General features: G+C 35.1%; 1 protein-coding gene across 2 annotated transcripts in view; it reads right to left on the reverse strand.

The window, feature by feature from the left end:
• Positions 1–279: 279 nt before the first annotated feature.
• The window catches only part of QRSL1 (glutaminyl-tRNA amidotransferase subunit QRSL1), a 31,043-nt gene continuing 17,048 nt past the window's right edge, over positions 280–14,274 (reverse strand). For both annotated transcript variants that reach the window (XM_076003090.1, XM_020287173.2), the window contains 6 exons: positions 12,360–12,535; positions 12,167–12,279; positions 10,538–10,730; positions 9,927–10,044; positions 4,290–4,495; positions 280–1,728 (listed from right to left, as the gene is read on the reverse strand). In XM_076003090.1, coding sequence (XP_075859205.1) covers positions 1,508–1,728; positions 4,290–4,495; positions 9,927–10,044; positions 10,538–10,730; positions 12,167–12,279; positions 12,360–12,535 — 1,027 coding nt within the window. In that variant the 3' untranslated portion in view covers positions 280–1,507. The remainder of the gene's footprint in view (positions 1,729–4,289; positions 4,496–9,926; positions 10,045–10,537; positions 10,731–12,166; positions 12,280–12,359; positions 12,536–14,274) is intronic.

A 14,274-nucleotide genomic window follows, 5' to 3' on the forward strand; every position in this document is an offset into this window, starting at 1 on the left:
ATTGTTAGTGTAGCTCAAGTGGAGATAAAGGAACAAGAGGGTAAATATTCTTTGAAAAATTTTCATTTCAAATTATACATACATAAAAAATGACCAGGGCAAAGATTTATTTACTTGTGCTTTATATCATATTAGCTCCTTCAACTAAAATGGTTTCCTCTTGTTATAATAAAAACATCCCAGGGGTTCTGCCTATTAGTATTTTTTCCTCCTGTACTTCTTATTTAGAAAAGGTTTTTTCTTACTAAACAAAGTGAATTTAGTAAATAATAGTTCAGCTTTCTAATCTTCTTTATTAACAATATACAAGTGCCAAATTAGAACACCTGATCAACATGAGGTGACAATAGTGTCCCAGCAAAGAGAAAGAAAGCCAATGATAGTCTTATGGTGAGTAAATGTACAATTTCCATTAGATTTTTGTCAAATATATTATACATTTTATTATACATTTTATAATACAATTATTATACATCCCTTAATGTCTCTCTGGGATCAAGGAGCCCAAATAAAGAACACTTGCAGTCAAGAGGGTAAGGAAACCATAAGAAACAGAGAATCTGGGGTCACGGAGGACCCTCCCATGGGCCTCCTCCTTTAGCATTGTCCACAAATTATCTGCAAATTTTTCACATTGTGTTACCATGTATTTTGAACGTTTCTCACTAAAACCATACTCTACCATCTACCGAGTTTCCATTCCAATATGGTCTGTTAGTTTACAACAAATGTTTCTATGACATCAATGAGCTCATTTGTGACTGGTAAACAAGAGAATTAACTCAGTGTAACACAGAATTGTTCTGGCTCCTAGGCATGTGTTCTGGAATAACAGAAGTAAAATTTTAACTCTAAGGAGTGAAGGAAAAAAAGTTCTCAATAATTTCAGCTCTATTTTTAGAGAAATAAAAGGAGTGTGTGCACCTGGGGCTCCTCCCCAGAGCAGCACACCCCAAGTTTTGCATGATTCTGCCCCAGAAAGGTTACACTTCCTCCAGTGCTCAGAGCTCCTCTTCCACCTGCTTTGCTCAACATGCAGAATCCAATATTCCTACTTGATTGTTTCTGTGCATTTTTAATATCCCCTGAGACAGCCTTCACCACAAGATGAGCTGCCTACCTGGGCTATCTAGGTTATCTCTGGAGGTGCAATTTTTATTGTTTCTGTTAGTGCTTTAGTTACAAAGATGTGCAAGTTTTGAGTTTATCCCTGATCTTATTTTTACTGTAAGCTCTTGTTCTTTTTAAATAAAATTTTTGCAGAATGCATTGTTTTTCAGGAATATTTATCTTGTGTTATAGTAGAAATCCTGTACAAATACTTAGTGGATGCTTAATAAATGCTGATAGATTATTTATAATTAATTATCACAAGAATTCAAAAAAGTGATTCCAAGGAAAGACTGTATTGAGAATGAACCTAATTACAAGAATTGAGCAAGATCATTTGGCTCTCTAGAGAACAGAATTTCTAAACATCATTTTAGTTTGCATGATACATTTATCTCTATTGTTTTAGAGAAATAGAAGCTAATTTTTCATTTTCAAGGACTGATGAACAATCATCCACGAGTTCTTGAAGTTGAGTAACAGGAAACTGTACTTGTTTTTCAAACCACTTGGCAATTGTAAGAAGCTGCTGGTCACAAAATGCACGCCCAATAAACTGCAGTCCTATTGGCAGCCCTTGGTTTGAGAGTGCTACAGGGATACTCACTGCTGGTAATCCTGCAGAAAGGAAGGAAACCCATTAGTTGATTCATTCTCTGTCCTAAAAGCAGAGACTTCTTTCCAGTGCTAGTAAGTACTTAAGACAGGATAAGATTTAAAAAACAACAAATATTATAATGCATATATGCTTTTGTACCATACTTTGTTCCCTTAACAATATATCTTGGAAATCACTGTATCAGTTCATAGAAACCTTCTTCATTCCTTTTTTATAGCTGTATAGTAACTACTCCATTGCATGGTTTTACCATAATTTATTAAACCAGTCTTCTATGGTTGGGCATTTAGGTTGTTGTCAATATTTAGCTATTTCATACAATGTCCCAGTGAATTACCTTGTGTACATGTTTTCTAGTGTTCTTGAATGTTTCTTAGATGAAGAGGGATTGTTTCATCATAAGTATGTATGTAATTAGATATTGCCAGATTCCCCTCCAAAGAAATTGTACCATTTTGAATTCCCACCAGCAAAATGAATGCTTTATTTTCTAACAGCCTTGCCAACAGAGTGTGTTGTTGAGCTTTTTGAATTTTTGCCAATCCATTAGATGAGAAATTAGCTCAGGGTAGTTTTAATTCCAGATTTGGGGCAGAGAAAGTATAAAAACCCAGAACATCTTGTTATGCCATAAAATAAAGAAGTTTTCACTAATTAATGGGAACAGTTTTAAAGGATACATACAACTTGAAGGGGCAACTATTGGCCAAATTTGGAACAATTTGAACATCAAAAACAATAATGATAGTAATTGCTTATAATACACTGCATTAAAAAAAAAAAGGAAAGCTCTTTAAATGCAGAAGGAATTATAGAATTAGAGAAGACAGAATTTTGTAAGAATTTTGTAATTCTTTAAGTAATAATTAGTTCAGGAGAGCATTGTCAATGGATGGTAAAATAATTGGGTTTAAGATTATTAAGAAATAGGATATATACATGGTCTTAAAATATCACCCTGTAAATTGCTTATAAATGATAAAAGGAAAAAAGTACTCTTATAAGGAAAACATCTGGCAGTTATCTTCTTAAACAAGTGGTCAACTTAGTTTCCAAAAGAGGAACAAACTGAATTTAACTGTTTCCTGATGTGAAGAGGATATAGTGTTTCTGCCAAACATGTTTCCCTCATCCAATCATGAGGAAACAATTTGACATTCTACAGGACAAGTGTAATGGGCTCTTCAAAAAAGTCAATGACATTTAAAAGAAAATTTTTAAAAGGTGGGGGATTTCTTATCAGAAACGATGTAGGAAAGAAGAAAGTAGCACAACATTTTTTAAGTGCTAAAGACAAGAAAACCAGAATCCTATAACCAACAAAATTACTTTTCAAAATAAAAGGGAAATCAAGATATTCTCAGGCTGGGCACAGAGGCCAAGGCCAGATAATCGCTTGAGCTCAGGAGTTAGAGACCAGCCTGAGCAAGAGCGAGACCCTGTCTCTACCAAAACCAGAAAAATTATCCGGGTGCATAGCGCATGCCTGTAGTCCCAACTACTTGGGAGGCTGAGGCAGGAGATCACTTGAGCCGAGGAATTTGAGGTTGCAGTGAGCTATGTGATGCTACTGCACTGTATTCGGATAACAGAGCGAGACTCTGTCAGACACACACAAAAATATTCTCAGAAGGAAAGCTAAGCGAATTTGTGGCCAGCAGACCTTCCCTAAAAGAATGGCTAAAGAAATTTCTCCAAACAGAAAAAAGGTGATAAAAGAGGAAGAAAGAAGGAACAGAGTAAACAAAAGTATAGGCAAATAAAATAGACTTTCCTTTTCTACTTGAGTTTTCTACATTATTTTAACTTTATTTTCTACATTATGTATAATGATTGAAACAAAAATTATAACACAGCCTGATGTGGTTCTAAGAAAAACTAAGAGAGGTGGGGTGACTATTCTAGATTTTAAAAAGATATCATAAACAGATGTCATATATTAGGGGAAAAAACAATTTATAAAAGACATTTCTGGTACAATTGAGAAAATCTGACTATAGACTATATTTGGATTATTACCAAATGAATGTCAGTTTTCTTAGGCATAATAATGAAATTGTAGTTATGTGGGAGAATTTATTCTTAGAAGATTTGTGATAAAGTGTTTAGACCCGAGTGTTATGATGTCTGAAACTTTCAAATGATTCAGCTATAAACTGTGTGTGTGTGTATGTGTGTGTGTATAGAAAGAGAGAAAAAGAGAAGAAACAAATAAGGCAAAATGTTAAAAAGAATGAATCCAGGTGAAGGCATAGTAGTATTCATCGTACTATTTTTTTAGCTCTTCTGTAGGTTTGAAAGTTTCCAAAATAAAATTAAAAAAAAAAAAACAAAACAAAACATTAAAAGTATTGGTTCAGAAAACGTGTGTATGTGGTGTGTGGTGACGGTATGCACATGTGTCCATAGGTACACACACACATAAACACATTCTTTCCTAAACATTCCAAAAGGACAGGCTATTGCTTTTAGGGAACAATCTAGCTAGAACTTAAGTTGAAGACAAGGCTACCTGCCTAAGATTTTGAACAAAACCAAAATATTGTTGAGGTATCCTTACCTGCCATATTTACTGCCTGTGTGAAAATATCATCCTGGGCACTTCGTGTTCTGTTGTCTTCTTGGATGAACTCCAAGTAGGGTACTGCTTCACTCAAGGTGGTGGGAGTTAGCAAGACATCTACTCCAGAGTTAAAAACATTCATAAAGTCATTAGCAATGAGGCGTCTCACTTTCTGGGCTTTGATGAAATAATTCTCATAGTTTCTATGGGGAAAAAATGGATGATATTTTAAGCACGTTTTGCATTTTTCCTTGAATCAATTGTCTTGCATTAGGCTTGATAAAGAATCACTGAATTCTTCAGCAGGCATCACTAAGATTTCTAACAACACATAAAAATGAATTCTGGTCAACTGTATTGTTATACTAGTTTGTATATCTAGAATCTAATCAATCAGAATTCACTATTAGATGCAACTGTACATACATAATCACAAAACAATAATTCCAGGGATATCACTAACTCAGAACATTCATTTTCAGGTGAAGAAAATAAAGTGCATAGCAATTAAATGACTTTCTAAAGGTTACAAAGTTAGTGGTACAATAGGTTAGAATTTTCTGTTATAATGACTTACTTCATCTTTAATATAATAACTATTAAAAGGACTCTCAGGTTTTGCAAAATTCTAACATGCCATTTGAATTAGACACTAGGAAACACTCCTAGAAAATAGGTTCTGAAAACAGAAGCTGGGGAAAGTATGCAGTGTTTGAATTTTGTATTTTATACATAGGCATAGCCCAGGAGTGGAAATGTGAAGTTTAAGAAAGAATGTTTATTTTACCAAAAAGATTAAGGAAAAAGCCAGGAATAGTAGTGATCGTAAATCAATGATCTAAAGAAACGGAAAAAGAAAAGTTTTTAGATCCTTCTGAAGCTGTTAAGAAAGATTAGAAAAAAGAACTAACTGTTCTAAACCTCAATTTCCTCAACTGTAAAAATGGATATAACAACTCCAGTTCTAATGAGGGCCAAATAAAATAAGATAAAAATGTAAAATCTTTTTTTTTTTTTTACTGTAAAAGAGTATTATAAAAATATCAGATATCCTTACTGTCATTTGACTACAGGGTCTACAGAGAGATAAATGCATGTATCATACATAATTTATGCAACAACAATAAATTGTGTGGTAGCTTAAACAGTTGGTACCAAACAATTGGTAGCTTAAATACTACATTAACAGCATTCTCAAACCCTAAATTTTATAAAAGAACAAATATAGGCCGGGCACGGTGGCTCACGCCTGTAATCCTAGCATTCTGGGAGGCTGAGGCGGGAGGATTGCTCGAGCTCAGGAGTTCCAAACCAGCCTGAGCAAGAGCGAGACCCCGTCTCTACTACAAATAGAAAGAAATTAATTGGTCAACTAATATATATAGAAAAAAATTAGCTGGGCATGGTGGCGCATGCCTGTAGTCCCAGCTACTCTGGAGGCTGAGGCAGCAGGATTGCTTGAGCCCAGGAGTTTGAGGTTGCTGTGAGCTAGGCTGACGCTACAGCACTCACTCTAGCCTGGTCAACAAAGCAAGACTCTGTCTCAAAAATAAATAAATAAATAAAAATAAAAGAACCAATACTTGTTTTCTATTAAATTTCTTCCTACTATATGGTTCAAAAGCAGAACTTCTGCTTCATCCATATGGAGTAATAGGGATGGTATTTACCCTGTGCTGTGGTTTGAATGTTCCCTCCAAGACTCATGTTGAAATTTAAGTGCCATTATAATAGTATTAAGAAGAGGGACCCTTAAGAGGTGATTAGGCTATGATGGCTACACCCTCATCAGTGGGATTGGTATTTTTATAAAAGGGCCAGTTTGTCTCTCTCTTGTCCTTCTGCTTTCCACCATGGGATGATCCAGAAAGCCCTTACCAGATGCTGGCCTTTTACTCTTGGATTCCCACCTTCCTGAACTATGAACCGATAAATTTCTGTTCACTATAAATTAGCCAGTCTCAGGCATTCTGGTATAGCAGCAAAAATGAAGATACCCTGCCTTCTTAAACAACTAGAAAACTGGAAAAATATACAAAACAACATCAAACAACAGGCATTCTGGAGAAAAAGTTCCGAGAGATGGAAAGCAAATGAGGTAATCTATTGATTTTCCCAGATTAATGCATGGAGGCAGTTTTCAGGCCTCATTCCAGAGAGAAGGGACTTAAATGGGTTGGGGTGGGTGTTCACTAAGTTAGAGAGACAGAGATCTGAAGTTCAGGGAGGGTAAGGACAGCTACAATTTGCAAAGCAGAGTACTGAATAAGAGAGTAGCACATAGACAGAGCTCAAGAGATCTGCAGAGATCCCTTGAGTCTTCAGCTGAGTACTGATCTATATGTGGGTAAGAAGAAACTTCCAAGGCTGGGGAAAGAATCACCAAAAAGTAGTAGGCCAAATAATTTCTAGAGCTCATAGAGGGTTAGAAATATTATGTTTGTGTTCCCAACAGCCAAAGCGGAAAGACCTCATAATATGTGGGGCATCCGGTAAAAATTTTCAAGGATATCACCTTAAACTAAGGCTAAATTGGCCCTAGACTAAAGGGTGCTTTGGGCTTATCCTAACAAAGCTTAAAAGGAAGACTTAAAAGGATGCAATATATTCCAAGTAACTTAATTGTGTCCCAGAACAAATCTCAACACTGTTTAAGGGAATAAAACAAAAATCCAGCAAGTAACTGAAATTCACAATGTCCAGGCATGTAAAGAAGCAGAAACTATGACCCATATCTGGGGTGGGGGTGGGAAAGCAATTAATATAAACAGATCCACAAATGTTGGAATTAGCAGATAAGAACATTAAAACAGCTACTATAAATATGCTTTATATGTTCAAGAAGGTAGAGGAAAATATAACATGATAAAGGAACTAAAAGGGATAAGAAAACCTAAGCAGAATTTTTAGAGGCAAAAAATATATAGACTAAATAATAAACTGGAGAGAACTGGTACAAAGAAAAAAGACCCGTGATACTGAAAATAGTGATAGAAACTATCCAAAGGGATGCACAGAGAGAAAAAAGATTGGAAAAACAGGAAGAAGGAAGAAGAAACGAGAAAAAAAGGAATGGAATATCAGGGAGCTGTGGGATTACATGAAGCAGATTAACATACGTATAAATGGTATCTCAGAAGGATGGGGAAGGACAGAAAAAACATTTGAAGAAATAATTACCAAAATTTTTCCAAATTTGATTAAAAAACTATAATCCCATAGATCAAAGAAGCTCAACAAACCCCTAAGGAAAAGAAATATGCAGAAAGCCACATCAAGGCACATCACTGTTAAATTCCTGAAAACCAATGATAAAAAGAAAATCTTAAAGTCAGCCAAAGGGAAAAATGACACATTATATAGAGGAATGAAGATAAGACTGACAGAAACTATGCAAGCCAGAAGAAAATGAAACAACACCCTTAAAGTACTGAAAGAAAAAAACTATTAATATATACTTTTATATCTAGAGAAAGTATCTTTTAAAATTAAAGGCAAAATAAAGACTTTACATATAAACAAAAGTGGAAAGCATTCATTGCTAGCAGGATTATACTAAAATATTAAAGGAAGTTCTTCAGGCCAAAATATCAGATAGAAATTTAGATCTATATGACAGTGTGAAAAGCACCAGAAACTGTAAATATGTAGGTAAACATAAATGATTTTTTTCTCTTTTTAAGAGGAAAATTATTTAAAGAAAAAAATGAAAGCAAAAAAAGCCTAAAATAAAGAACAGATGGGACAAATAAAAGACAAATGGCAAAAGTTAGATTAAAATGTGGTTCAAAAGTAAATTATTTATGTCAATTAAAAATAAACTCTGGATTCCAAATTCAATAAATTTGTGTTTATTAAATACAAGATAAGGGAAGGATAAAAATCCTATAGTCAAGTATCATATGAATGAAACATGTTAGAAGTGTTTATAGTTCCTGGCACTTAAGTTGACTTTTTAAGATAAAAAAAATAAGTACTCCAAATCTTATTTTTCCTATCACTCATGTCTACCCCATTAAACTTAAACAAACAAGCAAGCAAGCAACTCCCCCCACTCCCAAAACAAGTCGACCCTAGTTGTAACTAACTCAGAAGCTAGGGATACCAGCAGTAATTCTCATTTCCTTTGATTGGTATCCCCAGCTGGTGACCATGGAAGATGCTTTCAGATTCCTCTCCCTCAATTTCTTTTTATGCTGTTACGATGACCTATATAATCCATCAGCTTATGCCCTGAGATATATAATATGATTGTAATCAGTAATATTTGGCAAATGTAACATCTTTACCTTAATAAAAGTTTTTGTCTAGAAAACTTTTAAGCAATATTTTCTTTTCTTTTCCTACTCCAAAGTTATTACAAGCATCTGGTAAAGATGGATAAGAGTCTTTTAATATGGAACATAATCAAATAGTATGTTTAGAAAAAGTAATCCTAGCTATTGGCCATGAGAGGATGCACAGATGCCCTTGAGGGCATGGAGAAAAACTCTAGGAAGCTACTCATTACAATATCCAATCTTACTTTTTCACACTTCTCATGTCCTCTTAGACAGACTTGGTGGTATGGAAGACAAATATGATTCACAAGATTGTGAATAAACTTATAATAAAGACAATCTAAGTAGGAGTCACAGTAATTTCAAATTATGTCTTAGAACAAATAGATACATAATACAAGGAAAAACTAAATTGCTTCACTAAATTTTCAAGAGACAATAATATAATTCCCTGCTTAAGGCTCTTACATCAATGAGCCAATGTGGCAATAATGGCCAGGGAACATTTAATGAGGCTAAAATCCTTAAGGACTTCCTACTTTCAGTCGTTTCTCGTTATCTGTGGGAGATTGGTTCCAAGAATAACCATGGATACGAAAATCCGGGTATGCTCAAATCCCTTATATAATATGTTTGCATATAACCTATGCAAATCCCCTTGTATACTTTAAATTACTTCTAGATTACTTATAACACCTAAAAACAAAACAAAACAAAACAAAACCAACAAAAAAAGGAAATGCTATGTAAATAGTTGTTATTCTTTTAAAAAATTTTTATATTTTTTTTTTTGAGACAGAATCTCACTGTGTTGCCTGGGCTAGAGTGCTGTGGTATCAGCTTAGCTCACAGCAACCTCAAACTCCTGGGCTCAAGCAATCCTTCCACCTCAGCCTCCTGAGTAGCTGGGACTAGAGACGGCGTCTCACTCTTGCTCAGGCTGGTTTGGAACGCCTGACCTTGAGCGATCTTCCCGCCTCAGCCTCCCAGAGTGCTAGGATTACAGGCATGAGCCACCATGCCCAGCTTCTATCATTTTTTATTTGTTGTATTATTATTATTTTATTTTATTTTTTGAATATTTTTGATTCATGGTTGAACTGAAATTTTGCAAATGCAGAACCTATGGATCCAGAGGGCTGACTGTAGTTTGTAGCTAGAGTGTCAATTTTTTTTTGTTTTGTTTTTGAATACCAGGAACCAAAAGTACCATAAACAGGTCTTTTCTAATTAAAATAATAAAGACTCTGTCTCTTTAGTAAATACCTTGACTTATAAGACCTGACAGACAACGCTACTACTTTACCTCTTGAGGTTTCAAGAATAGAGAAAATTCCTAATCTAATTGACTTACTCTTTTAATAAGAAAAAATTTCCTGAGAGAATTCTTCCTCTCACCACATCATTGAACCCTTCTCGTCTAGTTGCAGCATACATGGCTTCAGTAGACACATCAATTTCACATCTGTGACCTGAAAACAAAGAGATAACCATTACTGGAAAAGGAAATAAAGTTTTGGCTAAAACTAGGCCTTGATTCACATTTTTGTGACCAATACTAAAATTTAGGAAGCTTTACCTTGATGGTTCCTTTTTGCTACCTGCCTTATGACTGACTGACCCGTCATGGAGAGAGAAGAAAATAACCAAGAAAGAAACTTTATTTGTTTACTCCCTCATTCATTCATTCAAACATTTATTGAGCTCCTTCCCTGTGCCAGGTACTCCATTAGCTGGACTGAGCATACAAATGTAAGATACCATCCTTTCAAGAAAGTCACAGTCCAGAGAAGCAAACTGAATATAGAGATATTTATGATGAATGACAAAGGTAAAATGATTCACTGATTTACTTTGCTGAATCATTAACATTATCTCAGGTAATAATTTTTTTGTCACTAATAAGTGAAACTTTCAAATGTTTGAGACAACTACCTTAAAAATCCAGAGAACCCGCCATCTTACCATATTCTAGCCCATCAAATCTTGCCATATTCGATGCCACTTCTGATGTGCACAATACGTGGTAGCAGACAATGGAATAACTTGTGTGGGGAAGGGATACATCAATTACTTTGGCTCCCTCAGACTCAAAGAGGTCAGCGGCATTGGACCAAAGAGATCGTACTTCACTTGATAATTCTGGTACAAGATATTCCTTATAGGAAAAAGTCAAGATACAGAAATTGGAACATCTGTATATATGGTTTTATAAAAATTTGTACTCTAAGACCTTTGGTAATACATTAGAAAATATGATAAAATTGCTGGTAGGTAGCCAGAAAGATTGAACCCATTTAAGAGTGTTTATGGTATGACAAACATAGTACTAGATATTGTGACCTAGATATAACAACATAAAAGATGAGAGATCTGATTGGGGAAGATATTTGTTAAATGTACATTATGTATCAGATACTATGCTAGATGTTTTTCAAAGGTTCTCTCATTTAATGCTTTTAAAAAGCCCAGGATGTAGGTATTATCATCCTTTATCTTATTAATGAAAAATATTCAGATGAGAGGTAACTTTCCTAATATTACACAGCCTGGGAAGTAGAAGATTTGGATTCCAAACTAGGTCCGTTTTAAAACTTGTTTTCTAAATTCTTAAAAGAAGGTACAGATTTTACCTTAATGAAACATTTTAAAGAAGGTAGTATTTCTCTACAGCAGTGGTCTCACCTTCAGCAGTGGTCTCACCTGGAGGTGATTTGTCTCTTTGTCCCAACCAGGGCACATTTGGCAATATTTGTAGACATTTTTGGTTATGGGGTTGTGGTGACGGTAGGGGTGCTACTGGCATTCAGGTGTAGAGGCCAGGGAGGCTACTAAACATCTTACAACCCACAGGACAGTCTACTACCACAAACAATTATCCAATCCCAAAGACCAATAGCACTGAGGTTGAAAAATCTCATTATTCTGCAAGGTAACTTATTTTCTGAAAGATTTTTAAAATGTTTAAAGCATTAATATATTGCTAAGTTTAATATTTTTAAAAGGTCAGTAATCCAACATGATTACATTCATGTATGAATTATTCAACTGCTACAGTAATATGTGTTATAGTGGCAGTAATAATAAGGATGATAACATTTACTGAGGTCTTACTATGCAAGGTAACGGATTGGGCTAAGTTCTTTACATAAAGAATTGGCAAACTATGGCCTATGGGCCTGATGTAACCAGCCACCTTTCCTTGAAAATAAACTTTTATTAGAACACAGACACACTCGTTTGTTTACATATTGTCTAAGGCTGTTTTCTCACTATAATGGCAGAGTTAAGTAGTTATAATAAAGACTGCATGGTCCACAAAATCTAAAATATTTACTATCTGACTCTTTACAGAAAAAGTTTACAGACCCTTGCTTAACATGACTAATACCTCGCAAATCCCTGAGGTCAATATTTTTATTATCCTCACTTTACAGATAGGGAAATTGAGCTTAGAGAGATTAAGTCACATACTCAAGTCACATGGCTAATAAAAGTGGCAGAGCAGGGATTCAAACCCAATCATTCTGCCTTCCAAGTCTATGCTATTTAACTTAACAATATTTCTGTTAAGTCATGAAAGGAAGAATTTACCTTTGGAATTCCTATACATAGTTTGCTCACATCTGTCAAACTGGGAAGCATGAATGGTTTAACAGGATCTTGTACTGTGGTAGAATCTTTGGGGTCATGTCCAGCCAGTATACCTGTAAGGAGAAATACTTATGAGTGACAGACATTGTTTTACAGTGAAATTATTTCAAACAATATAGAATCATAAAAATACCCAACACAATTGCTGCATCATCCACATATCTGGTTAAGATTCCTGGCACGTCCATTGAATTCACCAGAGGAATGAGACCATGACGAGAAACTAAGCCATAGCTTGGTTTGACACCAACAAGTCCACAATGGGCAGCAGGATTTCTGGTCGATCCTCCTGTATCTGATCCTAAAGCCCTGGAATTTAAATGGAATTATCTTTAGAAGAATGACATATCTCTAATTATATTTGAAATCTACCCTTTTAAATGTATATTTTTAAATGTTATTTTCCCCTGATTATACAAAAGTAACACATGCTCATCTTAGAGAATTCATAAAGTACAGAAAAGTGTAAAGAGATAATCCAATATTCCATTACCCATAGGCAAAATCTGTTAACATTTTGGCATATTGACTTCAAATCTTTTTTAAAATGCATTTTTCTTTCATAGTTGAGATCCTTCTATAATCATAAATTTCCATCCCTTTTTTGCTTATTATGAGTCTTTCATTATGTCATTAAAATTACTGAAAGTATAAACTATATATAACATTCCATCAAATTAATTAGTGATTCTCCCTATTTTAAAGTCTTTTTCCCTATCAATATACATACAAATCTTACACTTCCCTGTTATTTGATATTTAAAATAAATCATGTAGGCCGGACGCGGTGGCTCACGCCTGTAATCCTAGCTCTTGGGAGGCCGAGGCGGGCGGATTGCTCAAGGTCAGGAGTTCAAAACCAGCCTGAGCAAGAGCAAGACCCCGTCTCTACTATAAATAGAAAGAAATTAATTGGAAAACTGATATATATATAAAAAATTAGCCGGGCATGGTGGCGCATGCCTGTAGTCCCAGCTACTCGGGAGGCTGAGGCAAGGGGATCGCTTGAGCCCAGGAGTTTGAGGTTGCTGTGAGCTAGGCTGACGCCATGGCACTCACTCTAGCCTGGGCAACAAAGCGAGACTCTGTCTCAAAAAAAAAATAAAATAAAATAAAAATAAATCATGTTAATGGCAATTTTATAGTATACTTTTATAAACTAAACATACCCCAGAAATTCAGATATGGCCCTTTTGCTACCCCATTTAGAATCATAGAGTTGTACAATAATTAAACATTTATGTTGTTTTCAACTAGATTAACTGTATAATAAATAACTTTGTTACAAAACTTTTAAACATAAATATTTGTCTATATGTCTGAATACTTTTTAGGCTACCTTCCAAGAAGTAGAGTTAATGGGCGTAAAGGTCTGCCTATTATTATAAGTTCTTGATATAGTAAAAATCACTTGTCAGAAAGATTATGCCAATTTATATTCCTAATTGCAGGAAATCAGATTGTATCTTTTTTTTTTTGAGATAGAGTCTCACTTTGTTGCCCAGGCTAGAGTGAGTGCTGTGCCATCAGCCTAGCTCAAAGCAACCTCAAGCAATCCTGGGCTCAAGCAATCCTTCTGCCTCAGCCTCCAGAGTAGCTGGGACTACAGGCATGTGCCACCATGCCCAGCTAATTTTTTCTATATATATTAGTTGGCCAATTAATTTCTTTCTATTTGTAGTAGAGACGGGGTCTCGCTCTTGCTCAGGCTGGTTTGGAACTCCTGAGCTCGAGCAATCCTCCCGCCTCGGCCTCCCAGAGTGCTAGGATTACAGGCGTGAGCCACTGTGCCCGGCCTCCAGATTGTATCTTAATGTTTCAGTATCATCACTGATTACTATCAGTTTTTAAACATTTGTGGCAAATTTGATAATCAAAAAGTTTTGTTTATGTGCATTTCAGAACAATTTTCCACATTTATTAATATTTGTATTTGTATTACCCAACTATGAAGTGACTGTTCATTTCTTTACTCAGTTGCCTACAGAGTTTGTGTTGTTCTTATTTAAAAAAAACCCAAAACCCAAAAACTAACCTAGAGGACATTA

This window comes from Microcebus murinus, chromosome 5 (assembly GCF_040939455.1).
Source record: "Microcebus murinus isolate Inina chromosome 5, M.murinus_Inina_mat1.0, whole genome shotgun sequence".
Taxonomy (NCBI): Eukaryota; Metazoa; Chordata; class Mammalia; order Primates; family Cheirogaleidae; genus Microcebus; species Microcebus murinus.